At 37.0% G+C, this 24,487-nt stretch overlaps 1 protein-coding gene across 4 annotated transcripts in view; it reads left to right on the top strand.

Moving 5' to 3' along the window:
- FBXL17 (F-box and leucine rich repeat protein 17) overlaps nucleotides 1-24,487 on the top strand; it is a 497,923-nt gene that overhangs the window by 2,835 nt on the left and 470,601 nt on the right. For all 4 annotated transcript variants that reach the window (XM_045034518.1, XM_023258890.2, XM_003981190.5 and 1 more), the window contains exons 2-3: nucleotides 17,907-18,029; nucleotides 22,290-22,547. In XM_045034518.1, coding sequence (XP_044890453.1) covers nucleotides 17,907-18,029; nucleotides 22,290-22,547 — 381 coding nt within the window. The remainder of the gene's footprint in view (nucleotides 1-17,906; nucleotides 18,030-22,289; nucleotides 22,548-24,487) is intronic.

The following is a 24,487-nucleotide window of genomic DNA, read 5'->3' as shown; positions in this document are numbered from 1 at the left end:
GGAGTAATTGCCTCCTCTGTTTTGAGGGTGTGCATTTTAAGGCAGAGCGAACTTTCTTGAGTCCTTTTAAATCAGTAATGACAAAATATCAACAAATACTTGGTATAGAAGTTTGATTACTCTTGTTACTTGGTCAGTAAGACTGTTTAAAAGCAAACCAAAACAAAACCCAGGTACTTTCTACCCAAATCATAATTTCAGGAGGTAGAGAACATTTTAATTAAAAAAAAAAAAAAGTACATGGTCTTATAATAAAGAAAATTTGTATAGAATAAATTTTGCTAGAATAGAATATCTACAAAAAACATTTTTTTTTTCATATTTTTGTGTGGACTGTTGAGAACTTGGTCTAAGGGATATTTGAGAATTTTACCTACTGGATTTGCCTAAGACCTGTTGGGTAGATTTCCTTGTTAATAGAAACGTGAATAAAGATTCTTCGTGTGGATCTCATGGTCTTAGTGGTATTCGGCACAAAGGAAGTTGGGACTGTTGGAATATTGGAAATAGAGGTTTTTCAGTGTTTACTAATCCATTCCAACTTTTAGGGATAAGGCTTTTGGGAGCAGAGGCTCTGTCAACATATATTTTGTTTCTTGCTCTATCTCCTTCCCTAAGTGCAGTGGCTGGTGTGAAGTAGCTCTTAGTAAATATTTATGCACAAATGAATGGACAGGTGTTCAGGATGTCTAGGCTGATACTGTGGGTGACTGTGCCATGCCACTAAGCAGTCTCTAAGAAATGTTTATGTCCTGACTTGAGTTGTTTTGAGTCTCAATAAAAGCCATGTGATGGTGAAAAGGTTTTGGCTCTATTTCTGGTAAGAACTGGAGGTGTTTGGCCTGGAGAAAAGAAGACTTTGGGAGCTATTACAATGTTTTATAGTACAAGAAGAATTGTTGGGTAGAGAAGTACAAATCCATCACCTCTCTTGGAAACATTCTTAGAAAGCATGCCCTTCTTCCCTAATAGTGGGTCAGCAGCCTTTATGATTGTGTTGCTGTATCTTTGTACCAGAAGTTACTATAGTTGTAAAGGGGATGTGGAGGAGGGAGAGTTTGGGAGAGAAATGTAAGGAAATGTGATTTAAAGGTTGTTTTTTTTTTTTTTTTCCAACGTTTATTTATTTTTGGGACAGAGAGAGACAGAGCATGAACGGGGGAGGGGCAGAGAGAGAGGGAGACACAGAATCGGAAACAGGCTCCAGGCTCCGAGCCATCAGCCCAGAGCCCGACGCGGGGCTCGAACTCACGGACCGCGAGATCGTGACCTGGCTGAAGTCCGACGCTTAACCGACTGCGCCACCCAGGCGCCCCTAAAGGTTGTTTTTAAGGGATTGTTTCCAGGTAAAAGTTTCTCCGGCAAACAGCAAAGGAGAAACACTCAATTTTTTTTATGGTGCTTCATAGGGCAGATTTTTGGCTCAATATCAACAAGATTTTCTTTTTAAATTTTATTTTTATGTAACTTGCCTTAAAATATTAACACAGGTAAGGCAAAAGTTTGCTTAGGTGCACCCCTACCCTCCCATCTAGTTTCCTATCCAGAGGTAACTGACCACTCTTACCAGTTTAGATTGTTCTTCTAGAACTGCTTCTAGAACAGTAGCTTAAAGTAGTTAACATGAAATCAGATTTAAAATTTAGTTTCTCAGTCACAATTGCCATACTGGACTATACAGATCAGAACATTTCATCATTGAAGAAAGACCTGTATAAGCCTTCATAGGTGTTTTGTTTTGTTTTGTTGTTGATAAATGGCACCGAATTGTGCATGCTCTGCTTTTTTGTTGTTGTTGTTGTTAACAGTATGGTTTGGAAGTCTTTCTTTCCTAGTGAGCAGTGTATACGATTTCTTTTATTGTTTTCTTTTTTTTTTAAAGTTTATTTTACTTATTTATTTTTTTAAGATTTATTTATTTTGAGAAAGAGTATGAGCAGGGGAGGGAGAGACCATCTCAAGCAATGTTTGAGCTATTGGCACAGAGCCCGATGCTGGGCTCAGACTTAGAAACTGTGAGATTTTGACCTGAGTGGAAACCAAGAGTCGGATGCTTATCTGACTGAGCCACTCAGGTACCCCTAAAGTTTAAGTAATCTCTACACCCAGCCTGAGGCTCAGATTCAAAACCCTGAGATCAACAGCCATATATTCCATTGACTGAGCCAGCCAGGCACCCTTTCATTATTTTTAACTGCTGCATAGTATTCCATACTGTTATACTGTATTTCTCTACTATTGAATGTTTCCAACTTATTGCCCCTGCAAACAATGTTAATACATGTTTTCTGTGCACATAGAGTCCTTTCTTTTTTTTAAGGTAGCTTTCAAGAAGTGAAATTTTAGGATTGAAGAATGTATATATTTGGAATTAAAAAGTCCTTTCTAACAATAAGAACTGTGTGAAAATGTCCTAAAATAGTGAGCCTCACCGAAAATCATAATTAGGTAATTTCAGAACAGAAAGGGGTCTTTGAGATCATCTGGTTACTCCCCACTTCTGCATGAAAAAACAGGCATGGAGAAGTGAAATGGCTTCCCCAAGACATTTTAGATAATGAAAGGCAGACACTGGGCTGGAACCCCTCTCACTGTGTCCAGGTCTAGAGATATTTTCAGTATATTGTGAAAGAGGGTCTGAGTAATCTTCTTTCAGAGATTTTTATGAAAGAGATTCCTGAATTGGGGATGGCAGGGAGGAGCTTACACCAGAAGACTGTAAGCTCTTATGAGTCAGAGGCTAATTTTATAATTGGGTCTGTAGGGTTGAATTGTGGCCTGTAAATATAAGCAATTTGAGAAGTAGGGAATGACTCTTGAAAGGTCAACTGTGGGAATAGCTTTTTGTTAGTACTTATGCCTGTTATAGTTGATATTTGACTGGTTGATGGATTGCTTTGAATCAAATAAGGTAGCTTCAGTCTCTGGTACCTGTTGCCTTTAGAACTTAAAGCAATTCTGCCTTCTGATATCACAGTTATGTTTTTTTGTGTTTGTTTGTTTTTCAAGTAGGCTCCACACCCAATGTGGGGCTTGAACTCAGGACTTTGAGATCAAGAGTCAGATGCTTGGAGATCAAGAGTCAGACGGACTGAGTCAGCTAGGCACCCCCAACAATTAGATTTTGATATTGTGGAACCACTATGCAACAGTTTTACCAAATGATAGCTGTGAAATACTTTTCTTCAAGTGGTTACTATTTGAGTGACTGCGTATTTTGAGATCTATATTTAAGGCTTAGAGACTTTGTGTGCTTTATATTTAGATATTTTGCTCTCTGTCAGCAGACCTGTTGCTTTACAGAGGAAATGAGGTGAGAGATCCAAAGTCTATTACCACCATTAGAAAACTGCCTCACCATGTACGCGCCCCTGATAATGTGTCATTAGGTATTAAATCTTTGCTTTTACAGCTTTATTACCAACAGGTTGCTTTAGTGATCGAGGAAGAATTTTATAAGAGAATTGTGCTTTGGGGGAAGGCTTATGTACTTGCTATTTTTTTTCCAGATGTGAAAATAAGGATGAAAACAGTGGAAATGGGAGTCAAACAAAAGAAGTAATATCACTTTTTAAAGCTTTGAATGTAGATTACTAGTGAGTAAGAGAAACTAAATTAATATGTAACATTTCATGAATGCTTGACTTAAGCCTTCAGTACCAGATTACCTCTAGAAGGTATGTCTCTGCAGTTCTATGGATGATTTTAGTCAGCTCTGAAATGGAATGTTGTGAGGAAGTCAGGTTCAAGATTTTTCTTTGCTGAAGAATGCCAGATAATCTTGATTAACTTAATCAGGCATAAAAGGTGAGATTTGTTTTCTTCTTATCTTGAGAAGTCTATAAATTTTGGTGCCTTGTGATGAGTAGCTGTTAAGATGATAACCCTGAGCCAAATTTTTCTGCTAACCCTGGAATACCAAGTCCTATAAATGATAGGGAATATGAGAAGGTAAGTGAAGGCATATTTGGAAGTATTTAATTTAGCATAATAATCTCCTAAAAATTGTTTAATTTTGGCTAAATATCTTATTTTATGCTTGTCCAGAGTCTTGCCCAAGTCTTGGCCAGTTTGGAGTCAAGTGGTGTGCTAAGTGCATCTACGTGGAGAAAGAAGCTAGACTAGTGTTGAGTGATGGTTACATGCATACATTTATATGTAAATTCTCTAGTTCTGTCCATATGAGAGGGCCTTAGAGCAGCAATACCCAGTAATAATGTATGCACTTAGCATCCATATCTTAGCCTCTAAAAAACATTCTCTACTAAAAGGAATCTGTGCTCTTGGAGAAATGGCTGATTACAGAGCTGATACGAAGAAAGTACAAGATGAGCCTAGAACATTTTGTGCCAGAACACAATGAAGAGCTCAAAGGATAATAGATATGTGTCAGAAGGACACATCATTTCATAGTTTCCTTCCAAAATACTTAAAAAGAAAAGTTTTGTATTTTATTGAATTCTGTGACTGACTTTAGAATAGAACTCATTCTTGTGTAAATTTCATAATACTTTGCTATAGAGTAGCACTCAGTAGTAATAGTTGGGATTTTGTAAGTTTGCTGTGCCTTAAATTTTAATCACTAAATTGTGAGAAATTATTTTAAATTATAGATTAGAAAATAGTTTTCGAGTCTGTGACTTCTGTGTGGCTATGTAGTTAGAAAAGTACCAGAAATGTTTTGTGCCTCTGTTTTTCTAAATGGTGCTTTATTCAAGAGACTGCTTAATAAATGTTGCTTTCAAGCTTTTGGCAGGTAATGCAAGTAGAACATTTAAGAGGCAAGGTATGATACACATGGCAAAAAAAATGGAAAAGACCAGAAAAGTTGAATATGGTTGAAATAGTTCATGTTGAGAAGATTACAAAGAGGGAATCTATCTGAATCTTGAGAATATTACCTGCTTTGTTTCTGACTATAACATGTGATTGTTGTGTGTATGTGTGTATGTTTTCTCAATAGGAATCAAAGGTTCTGGGAAGAAAAATGATGGAATGATAGAAATACAGAGCTCATGGACTGTTAAAAAAAAACAGCTCTATTGATATTTAATTTACCCAATTTAAGTATACACTTTGAGTTTAGGAAGTATGTAGAATTGTACAACCATTATTATAATTGAGTTTTATAACACCTCAAATAGTTCCCTTATGCTGCTTTGTGGTCAATTTTTGCTCATAAGGGGTATGAGCAGCTAGGGAGCTCAGGCAACCACTGATCTGCTTTCTGCCTATATAGTTTCCCTTTTCTAGAAATTTCATGTAAATAGCATCATACACTATGTAGTCTAGAATATTGTCTTGTATCTTTAATATCGCTGTCTCTCTCATGACACCTAGCATAGTCCCTGCCACAAAAGGAGCCTGTATAAAATAGCTGCACAGATTTACTTCTTTTCAAGTATTTAAAAAAATTTTTTTAAATGTTTATTTTTGAGAGGGAGAGAGAGAGAGACAGAGCATGAGTGGGGGACAAAGGCAGAGAGAGAGGGAGACACAGAATCTGAAGCAGGGTCCAGACTCTGAGCTGTCAGCACAGAGCCTGATACAGGCCTTGAACTCACAAACCACAAGATCATGACCTAAGCCGAAGTCGGATGCTTAATTGACTGAGCTACCCAGGCGCCCCAGTCTTTTCAAGTATTTCTATAACTTGCATGCCACCTGCCTAGTCATAAATTTTTGCAGTAATATTTGATAGCAGATAAGACCTCTTTATCAAGAAATAAAATGGCCAAGTGTAAGTGTTGGCTTGGTTGATTTTCAAGTACTCTAAGGTTCTGTGGGGTAGGTATGACCAAGTGCTAAGCAACAGTGCATTCTCTTGAAGTTTCTTCAGTGTGAAGTCTTTGAAATCTTATACTGATGCCCTGCTTAAAAACAGAATCTTTTTTCTTTTTTTAAAATTTTAATGTTTATTTATTTTAGGGGGGGGAGGGGGAGAAGGAGGGGCAGAAAGAGAGAGGGAGACACAAAATCTGAAGCTGGCTCCAGGCTCTGAGCTAAGCACAGAGCCTCACCCAGGGCTCAAACTCACCAACTGGGAGATCATGACCTGAGCTGAAGTCAGATGCTTAACCATCTAAGCCACACAGGTGCCCCTAAAAATGGAATCTTTTAAAGATTAGAAGTATTTGGCTATCACCTCGTGGTGATTAGTTCAGATTATATCTGTAATATGACTTGGACCTTTTCTGGTAATTCATATTTAAAAAAAATTCTTTTTTAAAGTTTGTTTATTTTTGGGACAGAGAGAGACAGAGCATGAATGGGGGAGGGTCAGAGAGAGAAGGAGACACAGAATCTGAAACAGGCTCCAGGCTCCGAGCTGTCAGCACAGAGCCTGATGCGGGGCTCCAACTCATGAACCGCAAGATCATGACCTGAGCCGAAGTCAGACGCTTAACCGACTGAGCCACCCAGGCGCCCCTGGTAATTCATATTTTAGTTGTGTTTTCCAGATTCACCACTAAAGATCAAGAATATTGTTTTCAACCCAGGTCCTGTTTAGAAGTCACTGCTATTTTCTAGTAGCCATTCCCCTTGTATTCTTTTTAGTAACGGAATCTACCATGTTCTAGCTTGGCACATAATCACCTAATTAGAAACTGTTTCTCCGCCTTTCTTCTACATAGGTGTAGCTATGTGATTAAATGTTAGGTGATAAGATGTAAGTGGAAGTATTGTCCACTTTTATGGTATTCTTAGTCATACCATAAAAGTAGCTGTTTGTCTTTTGCTTCTTCCGTTTTTCAGGGCTAGACCACCTGGATTATAAGAGTAAGCCATTTTCCACTCTGTAGATGAGGGCAGTGAGGGAAGAGCAACAAGGTACAAGATGATGGATCCCTGGATCTTCTACATCCTTAGAATACCTACACCTCCTTAGTTTGGATTTCTGTTATGTTCAAGTTATTGCTAACAGGCCTGTGGTAAAGTAAGCAATTTCCTGGCTTGTTGCAAGTAACATCCAAGTTTTTTTTCCAATGTCATTTTTTCCCTTTGTAGTTTCCTTTATTCAACAAAAATGTTGTTTCTGGTCAGTCCTTTACTGACCTGTGGTCTCTTTATTCAAAGCAACCTTCGGGGGCACCTGGGTGGCTCAGTCGGTTGAGTGTCCGACTTCGGCTCAGGTCATGATCTCTCACTCTGTGAGTTCGGGCCCCACGTTGGGCTCTGTGCTGACAGCTGAGAGCCTGGAGCCTGCTTCAGATTCTGGGTCTATCTCTCTGCCCCTCCCCCACTCATGCTCTCTCTCTCTCTCTCTCTCTCTCTCTCTCTCTCTCTCTCTGTGTCAAAAATAAATAAACATTAAAAATTTTTTTAAAAACAACCTTCGAAATACTCTTTCTTTTAAGTCTTAAATTATCCAAAGATAATTTGGAAATGCCTTTGACTATATAATCTTAAAGCCAATGAATGCATCTCATGTCTTAATGTCTCCAGCAGAAACCTGGGTACATACACACAAATGTTGGTTAAATGAGTTAAGATAATTTGGGAGAGAGGTAGTTACTTTTTGAGGAGTTAAGATATGGAAGAGAGAGCATTTTAATGACAAGAACAGGAAAATTTTTATTTTAATTATCTATTTTTATGTAACAAATTATCCCACTGCTTAGCAGTTTCAAACCACAAACATTTATTATTTCATATTTTCTGTGGGATAATAATCCCTGTGAGATTGACATGGGTCCCTTTGGTCAAGGGTCTCTTATGAGGCTGTAATCAAGGTGTTGGCTGGATCTGCTCAACTGGGGCTCCAGAATTCCTGTCCAAGCTTATTTGTGAAATTCTTGGCAGGCCTCAGGTCCGCATTGGCTGTTGGCTAGATGCTTAAGTTCCTTGCCATGCCCTGTGGCTTCTCCATAGAGATAATAGCAACATGGCAGCCACCTTCTTCCAGAGCAACAGATCCTAGAACACCCAAAAATGGAAGCATTTTTTTAACTTCATCTTGGAAGTAACATCCTGTCACTTCTGCCATACTCTGTTCTTTATAAGTGAGTCATTAAATCCAGCTCACACTCAAGGAGAGGATTACACAAGTGTAAATATCAGGAGGTGAGCTCATTGGGGACCATTGTGCAGGTCGCCTACCACAAACAATATGCAAAGATCTATTAAGTATGCGTTGGCATATCAGCTTAGTGTTTTTACTTTTTTACTCATACCCATCTTTCCTAGTACTGGTTTTATCTACACTTCACCTGCTTATTAAATTTCCTTTCAGCTGGATAACTAAGACTCATGTAGCTCCACCTAGATTTAGTCAATTATCTGTGGATTAGAACAATCATCTCACTTTTACAAAAGAGAAAACTAATGTTCAAGGAAGGTACAAACCAAATTCAGACATATTTATTTTTGTAAACTTGATTTTGAGAGAGAGCATGCAGGGAGTGGGGGTGTGGGCAGGCTGATGCGGGGCAGGGGAGCGGTGAGTGAGTGAGTGAGAGAGAGAGAGGAAGAAAGAGAAGGGAAGTGAGAGAGGATCCCAGGCAGGCTCTGCACTGGTCAGCACAGAGCCTGATACAGGGCTTGAACTCACAAACCGGAACTGTGACATCATGACCTGAACTGAAATCAAGAATCAGATGCTTAACAGACTGAAACACCCAGGCACCCCCAAAATCAGATGTATTTTAAACAAGGTACTTGTTGGTTCCACTGACCATGTTCCACATATCTTCTACTTGTTAAGGGACAAATTAGCCCTTTAAAACCACATAAGTCCTTTAACCTTAAACAAATGATCTACTTTCCCAGAATCTTTATTTCTCATTTTATAAAATGGGGAAGGTGAGCATAAAAAACATCCACAAGAGAGGGACTTCCAGCTATGGCTGCATGAAGAGTTTGGTGACTGCTCTCCACAAAAATAAAGTAAAACTAGGTAAAATTGTCTGAAACTATTTGGGCTATGCAAATTTGGCAGGCAAAAATTCAGAAGCACTTATTTTTAGGAAAACAGCTAGAGCTTTTAAGAACGGTTGAAAGCTACAGCATTCTTGCATGAAGACCCCTACTGTGTGCCCCACCTCTCTTGCCCCAGTACCTGTGGCAAGAATGAAAGTTTGGGAAACCAGCGGCCCTGCTGGTTTGTGGCAGCAAGTGAAAACATGTATTTGTCAACTTAAAGTGATGAACTTGATGGGAAACAGGGAAAACTCACATTATTTGCAAGTGTGAGATTGTGGTGCTAATTGGGATGCGTGGGGGACCAGCCAGGTTTTTAACAGGCAGACTTTGGAATTGAGAATACCATAAAGGGATAAGTTCTCCATGCATCCCTGGTGAAACTATGCACATGTGCTGGGGAGACCTGAAAGTGTCTAGCAGAAAGCAGGGGCCAAGGCAAACTTGAGAACTGGCCAAGGCTTGAATATGCTCTTCCCATCCCACACACAGATTGAAGGGCAGGTTTGAAATGTGTGAGCATACCTTTGCCCAGATAACTAGCTGAAAACTAAGCTATGCAGATAAAGGGTAACCTCCTTAGGAAGCCATAGTGGAAAAAAAAAAAAAAAGGTAAGTATTAAAACCTGAGCAGAGACGTTGACACTGCAGGAGACATAGATCCCACTCTTTAAGGCCAGGGAAATTAAAAAAATTGTGGGGGTGACTGGCAGGCTCAGTCATTAGAACATATGACTTGATTTCAGGGTTGTGATTTCAAGTCCCTTTTTGGGTGTAGAGGTTACTTTAAACATAAAATCTTTCAAAAAATTCTGAAAAATAAATTCCAGAGTTGGTATATTTTTGATAATGTTATCTAAAATGTCTTGTTTTTAACAAAAAGCTAGGAGACATGTAAAGAGACAGAAAAATGTGACCTATACTGAGAGAAAAGAGTGCAGTTAATAGAAAATACCTGAGTGGACTCAAATATTAGACTTAAAAGATAAAAACTTCAAAAATGCTATTATAAACATGTTAAAAGAATAGAAGGAAACATTTTCAAATGATAGCAGAATATGATGATACTGACCCGACAAATGGTGACTCTCAATAGAAGGAAATGGAATCTATAAAAAAGTATTTTATTTTTTTAGTATTACAAATGGAAATGTTTTCATTTTTGAATTATTCATTGTTAATATGTGGAAATACTTGCTTATTAGCTCTAAATTATTTGTGTGTTCTTTAGGATTTTTTAAATATGTAAGATCATGATATCTGTGACTAGAGAACACCTTAGTTCTTCCTTTCCTGGATGCCTTTCATTTCTTTTTCGTGCATAGTTGCCCAGGCCAGAATCTCTAGTACAATGGAGACAGCAGACAGCCTTGTCTTGTTCTTTATCTCAGGAAAAACCTTTCATCTTTCATCATTAAGTATAATGTTAGCTGTAGGTTTTTAATAGATGTGCCACCTATCAAGTTAAGGAAGATTCCTTTTATTTATAGTTTTATGAGTATTTTTATCAAGAAGGGGTATTGGATTTTGTCAAGTGCTTTTGTGTATCTGTTGTCTGTTGAGATGGTCATTAAAAAACCCCCTTCATTACATCTAAAACGGTGAGAGGAAAATTGCACTGTATCTAAACGGAACAATATTTTCAAAGGATCCATAGCTTCAAAAATAATGGATTTTAGAGGATATTGGACCAACATCTTTACAGTGATGAGTGGGGAAAAAAACAAACAAACACAAAAAGCCCCTAAACTATCAACCCAGAATTCTATATACAATCAACAATTGTCTCAGGAAAAAAGAAACAATGATATTATGTCATGAATAAAACCTGAGAAAATGTTCATCAACTCATTTGAGCTGCAAGAAATTCTAAAAGATGTATTTTAGTTTGAAAAACAATGAAACAAGTGGAAACTTGTATATTCAAAAAGGAATGCAAACCATCAAAAATGCTATTGTGTCTGCCTTCTTGATCTAGGGGAGGAGGGTAGAATTCATAGGTATTAAAAATAAAAATTTATACAGAAAACCCCCCTTCATTTCAGTAATATGGTTCATTAAATGGATTTATTTTTTACATTTTGGATCACTTTTGCATTTCTGTGATAAATCCTACTTGGCCATGGTATATAATACTTTTAATATGTACTGGTATAAGTTTGCTGATATTTTGTTGAAGATTTTTGCATCTGATTTCATAAAAGACACTGGTCTGTAGTTTTCTCGTGATGTCTTTGTTTGGCTTTGGTATCTGACTCCATAGAATGAATTAGGAAATGTTACCTCATCCTCCAATTTGGAAGAATTTAAAGATTAGTATTAGTTCTTCTTCAGATGTATCACTAATTATGCCCTCTGTTCCTTGGCATTTCTTTGTTGGAAGTTTTTTGATTACTGATTTAATATTTTTACTTTTTATTCAGATTTTCTCTTTCTTCTTGAGTCAGTTTTATTATTTTTTTTGAGTTTGTATGCTTCTAGGAATTTGTCCATTTCATCTAGGTTGTTTAGTTGCCATAGTATTCTATAATTCTGTTTCTGCAAGGTTGACAATGATGTCTATTTTTTTTAATGGTTATTTTTGAGAGAGAACGAGAGTGTGCATGCATTAGTAGGGGAGGGGCAAAGAGAGAGAGGGACAGAGAATCTGAAGTGGGTTCCATGCTGATATCAGACAGCCTAATGCAGGGCTCGAACTCAAGAATCTCGAGATCATGACTTGAGCCCAAGCCAGATGCTTAACTGACTGAGCCACCCAGGTACCCCGATATCTCTATTTTCATTCATATTTTAGTAATTTGAGTGTTCTCTCTTTTTAATCTGCTGAAGGCTTGTTAATTTTGTTGATATTTCCAAAGAATGGACTTATGTTTTCTTTGTTTCTATTGTTTTTCTAGTCTATATTTCATTTACATTTGCTCTGATTTATTTTCTTCCTTCTCCTTGGCCTATATTTAGTTTTCTTCTCCTTTTGTATTTCTGTAAGGTGGAAGGTTAGGTAGGTTATTGGTTTGAGATCTTTATTCTTTTTAATACAGTTATTTACAGTTATATTCCATAAATTGTGGGATGTTGGGAGCACATGGCTGGCTCAGTCGATAGAGCATGAACCTCTTCATCTCAGGGTTGTAAGTTCCAGTCCTATGTTGGGTGGGAGAGATTACTTAAAAGTAAAATCTTTAGGGGTGCCTGAGTAGCTCATTAGGGTGAGTGTCCAACTCTTGATTCCGGCTGAGGTTGTGATCTTGTAGTTCGTGAGATCGAGTCCCACGTCGAGTGTGGAGCCTGTTTGGATTCTCTCTCTTTCTTTCTCTCTGCCTTTCCCCTATATGCTCTCTGTCTCTCTCAAAATAAGTAAACGTTAAAAAAAATCTAAGAAATAATAAATTTTGGGATATTGTGTTTTTGTTTTCATTGATCTTAAAGTACTTTTTACTTTTCCGTGTGATTTTTTTAAATTGTTTTCAAATGTGTTGTTTAATTTCCACATATTTCTATATTTCCTTTTGTTACTAACTTCTAATGTCATTCCGTTGTGGTCAGAAAAGATATTTGTGTAATTTCAGTCTTTTAAAATTTATTGAGATTTGATTTGTGGCTAACATATGGCTTATCTATGTGCACTTGAGAAGAAAGTGTATTCTGCTGTTGTTGGGTGGAGTGCTGTATAAATATATCTGTTAGGCCTAGTTGGTTTAAGCGTTAACATTTTCAGTTTCCTCATTTATCTTGTGTCTGGTTGTTTTATCTGTTATTAAAATGGGGGCTTGGTGTTTCTCTTGTAGAACTATTTATTTTTCCCTTCAACTCTTCAATCAGTTTTTGATTGATCTATTTTGGACTTCTGTTACATGTACATATTTAATTGTTATATCGTTTTAGTGGATTAACCTTTTATCATTCTGTAAATTTTTTTGGTCTCGTAACAATTTTTGTCTTAAAGTCTATTTTGTCTGACATTAATGGGGACACTGCAGTTCTCTTTTGGTTACTATTTGAATAGAATACGTTTTTCCATCTTTTTAATCCATTTATGTCCTGGGGTCTAAAGTCAGTGTCTTATAGACAGTATGTAATTTTATCGTCTTTATTGTTATTATTATTCTTTAATATTTTAATGTTTATTTTTGAGATAGAAACACAGGGAAACAGGGGAGGGACAGAGAGAATGAGACACAGAATCTGAAGCAGGTCCAGGCTCTGAGCTGTTAGCACAGAGCACAAAATGGGACTCAAACCCATGAATGGTGAGATCATGACCTGAGTTGAAGTCGGATGTTCAACCAACTTAGCCACCTGGGCACCCCTTGATCATCTTTATGTTCCATTCTTTCATTCTCTGTTTCTGAATTGGAGAGCTTAATGTTTTTATATTTGATGTAATTACTGATAAGGAAAGATTTCTGCATTTTTCTTGTTTTCTGTCTTATACTTTTTGTTCATCAATTTCTCCATTGCCCTTTTTATGAAATATTTTAAGTGTACTATTTTGATTCCCTTCTCTTTTCTTCTATGTATGTATATTTAGTTAGTTCCTTAATATTTGCTCTGGTGGATATAATTTATAACAACCTAGTTTGAATTAATACTGTTTTGTTGGTCTTGAGCCTGTCTATGGTAGTACATTATGTCAGAAATGCCTGCAGTGTTCTCTCAGGCACACATTACTCATGGCATGCTCCACAGACATTTCACCAACCAGGGCCCTCGTTTATTGCTGGGCCAGCTCTGCTGGTTCTTATTATGATATATATAGCATGCCAAGGACCATGTAGCCAGGTTGAGAGCAGAGAGAAAGAGAAAGCAGACTTGGGGCTCAGCCTTTATTAGGGTCCAGTTGTGGAGTGTCTAGGGTTTTGCTCATTCACTCTATTGGCTAATTTAAAGCAGAAAGGCAGGAATTAGGGCCTGAGAAAGGAGAAAATAGGGTCACTCATGTAGTCAGTTATTTAGGTTACCTGGGGTTTTCTGACAGAACTTTACAGATGGGGCAGCCTCATTGCTTATGTGGTGGTTTTTCTAGTAGCTGTGTCATACAGCTGGCAATATGTTTATTCAAGATAAATGTTTTTTGAAATGGATATCATGGCGATCAAAAGCTTAATGTTAGACCCACTACAATGAAAAAATCTTACTGTCACCAAACTATGGAAAGAGCCCAAATGTCCACTGACTGATGAATGGATAAAGAAGATGTGGTATATATACACAATGGATTATTACTGAGCCATCAAAAAGAATGAAATCTTGCCATTTGCAACAATGTATGGAGCTGGAGTATATTATGCTAAGTGAAATAAGTCAAAGGAAGACAAATATCATAGGATTTCACTCATGTGGAATTTAACAAACAAAACATGAACTTATGAGAAGGGGGAGAAGAGAGAGAAACGATAAAAGACTGTTAACTATAGAGAACAAACTGAGGGTTGATGGAACTTGGTGGGGGATGGACTAAATGGGTGATGGGCGTTAAGGAGGGCTCTTGTATTGAGCACTGGGTATTATATGTAAGTGATGAATCATTAAATTCTATTTCTGAAACCATATTACACTGTATGTTAACTGACTAGAATTTAAATACAAATTTGAAAAAAAAATCTTATTGTTAGACACTTAACCTACAAATATAAATACCATGGTTTCAATGATATATAAAAACTTTGTTTCTATATTTATGTACTTCCTGTCATATATTTTTATGTGTTTTGTGCCCAGCAACATAGATTTATAATTATTATTTTACATATTTTTAATTTTTTATTTTTTTATTTTTGAGAGAGAGAGTGAGTGAGTGAGGGAGGGGCAGAGGGGGGGGGAGAGAGAGAGAGAGAGAGAGAGAGAGAGACAGAGACAGAGACAGAGACAGAGACACTACCCATGAGGCGCAGAGAGAGAGAGAATCCCGAAGTGAGGCTCGAGCTCATGAACCAGGAGATCGTGACCTGAGCCAAAGTGGAATGCTTACCCGACTGAGCCACCCAGGCGCCCTTGTAGTTTTCTTCTCAATCATGTACAAAATAAAAGGGGTACAAGTCCAAAATACATTAGTTATAAATTTTATATTTACCTACATAAACACCTATCTTTACTGTTTTTTTTTTTTTTTTAACGTTTATTCATTTTTGAGACAGAGACAGAGCATGAATGGGGGGAAGGTCAGAGAGAGAGGGAGACACAGAATCTGAAACAGGCTCCAGGCTCTGAGCTGTCAGCACAGAGCCTGACGCGGGGCTCGAACTCCCGGACCGCGAGATCGTGACCTGAGCCGAAGTCAGACGCCCAACCGCCCAACCGACTGAGCCATCCAGGCGCCCCACTGTTGTTTTTTATTTCTGCATGTGATTTCAAGCTGCTGGCTTATGCGCTTTCATTTAAGTCTGAAGAGCTCCCTCTAGCATTTCTTACACTCAGGTTTACTAGTGACATACTCCCTCAGTTTTTATTTATCTGGAAATATTTGTTTTTAATATATTTTTTTAAACATTTATTTTTGAGAGACACAGACAAGAGAATGAGCAGGGAAGGGGCAGAGACAGAGGGAGACACAAAACCTGAAGCAGGCTCCAGGCTCTGAGCTGTCAGCACAGAGCCTGATGCGGGGCTCGAACCCATGAACTATCAGATCATGACCTGAGCCGAAGGCAGTTGCTGAGCCACCCAGGTGCCCATCTGGGAATATTTTAACTTCTCCATTATTTTTGAAGAATAGTATTGCCAGATATACAGAGTTCTTGCTTAACAGTTTTCCTTTCAGCACTTTAAATATGTCATCCCATTGCCTTGTGGCAAAAAAGGTAGTGAGGATTCCTTGCACACTCTTTAGTCCACAGAGTTCTCTTTGCTGGTTCTACTGGCCAGAAAAATGGTTTTACTTTCAGAGTTTTAGGTGTCTACACAGCTGCCACATTGCAGCTCTGTGACTTAGGCTGTATTGGGACATGGCCAACAGAGAGAGAAAAGAAAAGGGAAAGGAAAGAAAACCCAAAATGAAGGTTCTCACATTTTCTGTCTCACATTCTGTCCAGAAAGATGGTTTTATCTCTGTAGTTTAGTTGTGTCTTATGTACAGTTCTTCACAGGGGCCATCCTATTCCATGATGGGAGAAAAAACAAAAAAACTCAGGAAACTCATTCCTATTACTGACTATTCTTTAAGTTTTGGCTCACTTCCCCAATCCATCTGTTACTAACATTTATTTATTTGTTTGATGTTTATTTTGAGAGCATGAGTTTGAGTTTAATGTTTACTGAGAGAGCATGGGGGAGGGGCAGAGAGAGGGGGAGAGAATTCCAAGCAGTCTCTGTGATATCAGTGCAGAGTTGGATTCAGGGCCCAGTCTCCCTGTGATATCATGACCCAGCTGAAATCAAAAGTCAGATGCTTAACCATCTGAGCCATCCAGGCACCCAACCTTTTATTTATTTTTAATGTTTAAAAACTTTTTAAAAAGATTTTATTTTTAAGTAATCTCTATGCCTCCTGTGGGGTTCAAGCTCACAACCCCCAAGATCAAGAGTTGTGAGCTCTACTGACTGAGCCAGCCAGGTGCCCCTATTTACTAACCTTTTGGAGTCCTGAGTTAATTGCTTTTAGTATGTTGTCCATAGGTTTTAGTTGTCATGAGTGGGAGTGAGAGACTGTAGTGGGTTTAATGTCATCTTTGCTGGTGATTCTTACACATATTTTTTATTTCTCAGTAGACCCTTGGAAAAAGAATGGTAGTTGTGAAGAGAAGGTAGTTATTTTCCCCAGGCTTAAGATTTAAATATAGTAGAAATTCTAGCTGAGATGTCTACAACTTTTGCCTGCCCAGAGGCTTACCACTTTAGGTAATAATAATGATAGGAATCATTTATATACTATTTACTCTGTTCCAGATACTGTTTCCAAAACTTTAAACTCCTTTAGTCCTCACAATAACTATCAGGTCAATATTATCCCCATTTTATTTTATTTATCATTGTTATTATTTTTAATGTTTATTTTTGAGAGAGAATGAGAGCAGGGGAGGGGCAGAAGAGAGGGGGACAGAGGATCTGAAGTGGGCTCCATGCTGACAGCGGAGAGCCCAATGTGGGGCTCAGAATCATGAATGGTGAGATCATGACCTGAGATGAGGTCAGCCACCCAGGCAATCCCTATTATCCCCATTTTAAAGATGAATTGAGGTACAGAGAGAGTAAGTAATTTGTCCAAATTGCATAGATAATAAATGGTGGAGCCATGATTTAAACCCAGCATAAGACAATTTAGTGTTAGAGCACATGTTCTGGTTAAAATTTTTACTTAGTGTTATGGAAATTATCATATACAAACCAAAGTAGAAAATACTGTAATGAACCTGCCCTCCACCATGTATCTTCAACCAGTTTTATTAGTTTTCAGTATTCTGCCTTTCTTGTTTTATTTTTCACCAACTTTTTTTTGTTTTTGATAAGGTACCTGAAAGCAAATTCTAGATATCATTTTATTTATAAACACTGAAGTATATATCTAAAATGCATAATACTTTTATAAAACGTAACCACAGTATGAATATAACTACAATATAATCAAAGCTTAAAAAGTGAATAATAATTTTCTGATTTCTAATATCTTGTGTTCAGTTTTATCTGATTGTCTCAGAAGAACCTTCTTATAGTTGGTTCAGTTGAGGATCCCAATATGGTCCACACATTGTATTTATTGATACATACCTTAATTGTAAAAATTTTAATACTGGCAAACACACATTTTCTCTCTCTAGAGAGAAATCCCCCTGCTCTCACACCCACTCTTTTTACATAGAAGGTAATGTTAACACACATTCTTAACTCTCATACCCTCTTTAGGGCTGTCCCTAATGATGACTTTTCTAATAATGGCCACTTGTATTCAAGATGGTTTTCTGTTTTAAAAGTTAATTTTTTCTAATTAACAAAAACCTGTTCCTGTGCTTTTGAAGTATTTGGCACATATTATATGGTTCCTTTTTTATTTACAGATATTTTCCAATTTATCCCTGGATGAGCGTTGCCTTTCTGCCTCGTTGGTTTGCAAGTACTGGCGTGACCTTTGTTTAGATTTCCAGTTTTGGAAGCAGCTGGATCTTAGTAGTCGTCAGCAGGTATGGAATCTAATTCTAAGAAACACCTTAGCCTACTCAACAAATATCTTTATTTCTCTTCAGAAATTATTTCTTTCATGTTGGAGTTTTTCAAGATAGTTCGAATGACTGTAACTTATAATTCTATGCTTCAGTAATTTTTTTGTGTGAATTTATGTTATAGCTAGGTTCTTGTGGTGAAGAAGATATTTAATGTGGATTGGTAATTTTGGGTTGCTTCTTAATCCTTTTGTCTAAGTCCTCTTTGTCTTCTCCCTTTTTTCATTACATTTAAAGAAAGTTATTAAGCTTTCCCCCCCTTTTTGTAGGAATTATATCATGAATTTTAGTTTAGTAGTAGAACATAATGGCATATGTTTATATAGTACTGCTGATATGCCATTTACTGTTCTCTGGGCTTTACACATACTAAAGCATTTGAATCTTCTAACAACGTTTTGAGTTGATACTATTATTATACCTTTTAATGTGTTATTATTATACTATTAATTATAGTATCTTTACACTGTTGTTATAGGTGAATAGTATAACTATTTTTTTTAAATTTTTTTGTTAAAGGATTTTAGTTTATTTTGAGTGAGAGAGTGAGAGTGTGTGTGTGTGTGAGAGAGAGAGAGAAAGATCGGGGGAGGGGCAGAGAGCGAGGAAGAGAGAGAATCCCAAGCAGGCTCTGCACTGTCAGTGCAGAGCTCAATGTGGGGCTCAATCCTATGAACCGTGAGATCATGACCTGAGCTGAAACAGAGTCAGACACTTAACTGACTGAGCCACCCAGGTGCCCCAATAGTTTAAGCATTCTCGCACTACTGTTACAGATGAATAAATAGAAGCAAAATGGGCTAAGATATCTTGTTTTTATTTTCCTTTTGATTAATTTTCTAATCTTCCCTATTGCCTGGCTGCCCAATGTGTTCATATGGTGGCATAAGTTAGGAAAAAAGGTGGAGTTAATAGTGCTTATTGCATACAATTTGTTGGACTTGTTTTTTCTTTTGGACTTGGACTTGATTGTTAGAACTTCTTTTGGACTTGATTGTTAGAACTTGGCATTGAAATGCATAAAAATATTCAATAAGAATAGGATTTTATTGGAGTACTGAACCTGTTCTAAATCCATGATACTGTTAGGTACTGGTGTGCTGCCACATGTTTAACAACTCCTTTCAAAAACAAACAAATAGAAAGCTGTGATTTGTAATATTTGCTAGTTTTTGTGGTGCAAATGCTCCCACCATGGCCTATTTCAGGCTATGGATGTAATATCACTGAATGCGGTGATGTCCCTGATTTGGAAAGAGATACACATTGCAGGCTTTTGTGAGTTGGTACAAGCCAACTGCATGCAGCATACCACTAGTAGTTTACGTGGGGGTTGTGTGTGTGTATCACTCGTTCACTTTAAACAAAATAAGCAAATCCTGGACATTTATGTGTAAGTTTTCTTTTTGTTTTTCTGCCTCATTGGTTAGAAGCTGAAATAATTACAGAATTAGTCATTTCCCTGCCTGGGTCCATGAAATTTGTGTCCAGGGAGAATAGTGAGTATTTAGTTATTGTGGCTGGTAGAGTGGAAAGAAGTAATGTGAAATAATCCATTGGCTCTTTAGTACTCTTGGATATCTGAGCTGTTTGTTACAAACTCAGGCTAAGAATAGCTTTACCCTTCTATTGGTAGTTATGTCTGGAGATGAAAAAAGAAGAAAAGATAAAAGGAGACCTATGTCCAGGTTTTAACTTTGAAGGTAACTGTCTGTATTTATGCTTTTTCCAGGGAGCATAAAGGTAGTTTCAGCCTTGTCTCTTACTTTTAGTGCTCCTCAGCACTACAGTTCTTTACTTCTGTTCTAAATTTCGTCATGTGCATCTTCTTTGACCATTATTTGTACTCAGGGGACTTGAATAATATTAACCCTCTTTTTCTTTTTTATTTATGTTTACTTACTTATTTTTTATTGAAGTATACTTTTACAGGTGTACAGCATAGTGATTTGACAACTCTATACGTAATGCTGTGCTCATCCCAAGTGTAGCTGCCATCTCTCACTGTACAAGGCTATTACCACACCATTCACTATACTCCCTATGCTGTACCTTTCATCCCTGTGACTTATTCCATGATTGGGTATAGAATATGTACAGGTTGATTTTTTAAAAATTATGTTTAAAATTCAGACGGCCATGTGAGTTTTTTACCACATGAATTCTAAGGTTACTCATACTTAGCTTTGAGGTATTTTTTTTTATATAAATTAAAACAAAATTTTGTTTAACATTTTTTAATTTATTTTTTTGAAAGAGACAGAGTGCGAGCAGGGGAGGGGCAGAGAGAGAGGGAGACACAGAATGAAGCAGGTTCCAGTCTGAGCTGTCAACACAGAGCCTGATGTGGGGCCCGAACCCATGAACCCTGAGATTATGATCTGAGCTGAGTTGGACACTTAAAGCACCTCTAGCTTTGAGGGTTTTTTTGATAAAAGGTATTTGATATGGACATTTGTATGTAATCTTGGATGTGTTCATAAACAAAATGATGTATTTTATAATATATATATATATATATATGTATATATATATATATATGAGGTAGTATTCTGATAGAAGTAGTAAAGGGACACCTGTTTGGCTTGGTGTCCTACATCAGCTCACGTCATGATTCTACATCTGTGAGTTCGAGCCCTGTGTTAGGCTCTGTGCTGATACTCACAGCCTGGAGCCTTCTTCAGATTCTATGTCTACCTCTCTCTCTGCCCCTCCCTCACTCATGCTATGTCTCTCATTGTGTCTCAAAAATAAATAAACGTTAATTTTTTTTTTTTTAAAGGGGCACCTGGGTGTCTCAGTTGGTTAAGTGGTGACTTCAGCTCAGGTCATGATCTCGCCATTCCCAAGTTCGAGTCCCACATCAGTCCCTATGATAACAGCTCAGAGCCTGGAGCCTATTTCAGAGTCTGTCTTCCTCTCTCTCTGCCCTTTCCCCACTTGTACTCTGTGTGTCTCTTTCTCTCTCTCTCTTTCAAAAATAAATGTATATTAAAAAAATAAAAAATAAATTTTAAATAAAAAAGTAGTAAAACAATTAAAATTTATATTTTGTGGTAGGGATCATCTAATACTAGGTATAATAAGTTACAATTCATATAATGTGATGACTGATACACACTGTTTGCTGGGTTAAAAATAGAAAACAAAGCAATTAAAATCTCAGTATAATTTTGTGTATTCAAACTTTTTCAAAGTTTAACTTTGAAAGTTAAAGTAACTTTCCTGATAAGGATAGATCTTAGGCTTTCAACGAAAATTAACACATATATTTTTGCTTGGTGTTTTTCCATACCACTTCTGACACCAGATGTGTGGAGTTTTTTTCATTCTAAAAAATTCTCTGATAATAACTGGGTATCTAACAATTCAGTGCAATTCTGACACCAACTCCTGGGGTTAATGCAGACCTCAGCGATTATGGGCTTTAGTCCTATAAGACTGTCCCCTCTTCATACACCCCTCACGAGTCCCAGGAGTCACCAGTAGTTCTCACTGACCAGCTGTGACTTCAACAGTTCCCTCTAGTCTTTCCTCAGGTTTGATAATTTGCTAAAATGACTTACAGAACTCAGGAAAATACTTTTACTGGTTTATTGTAAAGGATACAACTCAGGACTGGCCAAATGGAAAAGATGCCTAGGACAAAGTACGGGGGTGGAGAAGATGTGGAGCTTCCATAGAGTCTGTGGGCCTGTCACCCTCCTGGCTCCTTAAGGTGTTCACCATCCTAGAAGCTCTTCAATTTTCATTGTTGAAAGTTTTTCTAACCTAGTCTCTAGCTCCTGTACCCTCCCAGGAAGTCAGGGGTTGAGGCTGACAGTTACCACTTTCTAATCACATGGTTTTTCTGGTGACCAGACCTCATCCTAAAGGTATCATCTAGGGGCCCCCGTTTAAGTCATTTCATTAGTATAAACTCAAGTGTGGTCAAAAGGGGCTTGTTATGAATAACAAAGGACACTCCTATCAATCAGGAAATTCCAAGAGTTGTGGAGGCTCTGTTCTAGGAATTAGAAACAAAGACTAAGTATGCATTTTATACTATACCACAGTTCTTGTTATGCTTTAATATTCAATAAGAAGGTTTTCTTTTGATTGTGGTTTTCATGCTGTAATCTAATTATTACTTATTTATTGGGGGAAAACTTAATAAAAGAATAGAAAGTAAGTTTCTACTTTTAGCAAAAGTTTAAACTTATTCCTTTTTTTTCCTCCTAGGTCACTGATGAATTATTGGAAAAAATTGCATCGAGAAGTCAGAATATAATTGAAATCAACATTTCTGATTGTCGCAGTATGTCTGATACAGGCGTATGTGTTCTAGCATTTAAGTGTCCTGGACTTCTTAGGTATACAGCCTACAGGTGTAAACAGCTTTCTGACACTTCTATTATTGCGGTTGCCTCTCATTGTCCTTTACTTCAGAAAGTTCATGTAGGCAACCAGGACAAACTTACTGATGAAGGACTCAAACAGGTAAATATTAGCATCTATAAAATGGTTTTACTCTGATTAACTCAAAATGTTTGCTTGAAGCTACACTTTAACACATTATTATATGTTAAAAATAATGCTCAGTGACTAAAATAAGCCATCTTGTTTTTTGTACCCATGAGTGGTTGGTTCAGTCAAATTGATAAATAACTTTGGTGTGTTTTGTAGTGAGTGCCTGAACTTCTGGGACAAGCCGTTTTATTTATTTTTTTGTTAGTTAAATTTTATACCAAATTTGGCTTTAGGTTCCAATAGTATGCATTTTGGGTTAGTATGAGGTTTTAAAAATTGACTTTTAATTCCCCTTTTATATTACTAGATGATATGCTTATGTGCTTTAAAATACGTATTTTAAAGCATAAATGAAAGTCCAAATTAAGGAGTGTAGAATGAAGTAAAAGCTGCTCATTACCCATATTTGGAACAATAATTGGATTAAAATACTATATTTTATCTTTGATGCACTTCCTTTGGAAATGCCATTTAAAATTTTTTGTCTCAGAGTGGATTATTCATTCGTGAGTATTGAATGGATTCTATGTGCCAGGCTCTAGATTTGTGAATATTGTGAATATTTAGTAATGTTCCCAGTTTTGTACTAGGTACTTACTGTATTTTAACATGTAACCCTTGAAGTAACTTTGTGAAATAGTTGGTATTAAACTCATTTTGTAAAGGGAGAAATTAAAGGTTACAAAGATTAATTAACTCGCCTAATGTTTAGCAAGTGGTGGAACTGGGGTTTAAAGCTTAGATTCTCCAAAATCTCTTCCATCTTTTGACTTTCCTACTCCAAAAGACTTTGAATAAGGGGGCCTGCTCTGTGAGGGCAGAGGCCCTGGACGTTTCCCACTCCAGCTACGGTTTTCTTGACAGACATTTTTGAAAGAAAGAGCTAATTAATAATTTCATTCAAGAACTTGTCAGGATTAAAGTTTAAATTTAGAAGTGGGGTGTAGTTCTGACACTTCCCAGTAAAGGCAGAATATTGGCAAAGTCCTAGATTTAAATCTGATCTGAAATGAACTTAGAAGAAGATCGCTAAATTTAAACATTACATATGAATTAATTGAAAGCTCAGTATTAGAAGGAATTTGGGGAGATTCTGTCTTAAGCAGTACTGGGTGTGTCAATCTAATTTATGTATTAAAAATGCTAAAATGTATAAGGGAAACTGTTCTGTCTGCAAAGGCAAATTGTGCAATAACACCGTTATTTGTTTTAATATCTGTCCTGATCATTTCTGCTATATATACGATCACCCACTAGTGGAATGAAGTTCTTATATGTATTAGAACAAATTAATCTTTAACGGGAAATTATAAATTTTGTTGACATGGCATGATTTTTTTTGTGATAGAAATCTGTTGACATTTATAGAGGTCTGTGTATTTATAAAGTTGACTAAATCTGTTGTATTTTTAAACATGATATAATATGAATAGTTGAGCAGACTGTTAAGGGTGTTTGTGGTAAGAATAAGATCATAACTATGATTGAAATAGAGGGAAAATAAAAAGTCCTTTAAGGAACAAGAGTTAATATGCCAATCAAGTACCATGAATTTATCTAACCTCTACAACTTCTCTAGAATGTAAGATATCTTGGAACCTATAAATTTATGATTAGATGTTTGCTTCAGATTTTCATGGCTCTTTTTTAAATACATATATTTTTAATTTTTAGAAAGAGAGAGAGTGCACGGGAGTGGGGGAAAAGGGCAGAAGGAGAGAGAGAATCTTAAGCAGGCTCCATTCTCAGCCCAGAGCCTGGCAAAGGATCTCACAAATGGATCTCACAACCATGAGAGATCATGACCTGAGCTGGAATCAGAAGCTTAACCAACTGAGCCACCCAGGTGCCCCATAGGCAAATATTTTAAATCAATTTTTGGAAACATGCTCAAAGAGCTAGTGGAAAGT

Source organism: Felis catus, chromosome A1 (assembly GCF_018350175.1).
Source record: "Felis catus isolate Fca126 chromosome A1, F.catus_Fca126_mat1.0, whole genome shotgun sequence".
In the NCBI taxonomy this organism is placed as follows: domain Eukaryota; kingdom Metazoa; phylum Chordata; class Mammalia; order Carnivora; family Felidae; genus Felis; species Felis catus.
Note: the sequence above shows the minus strand (reverse complement) of the source record. Positions and strands in the feature narration are given on the sequence as shown.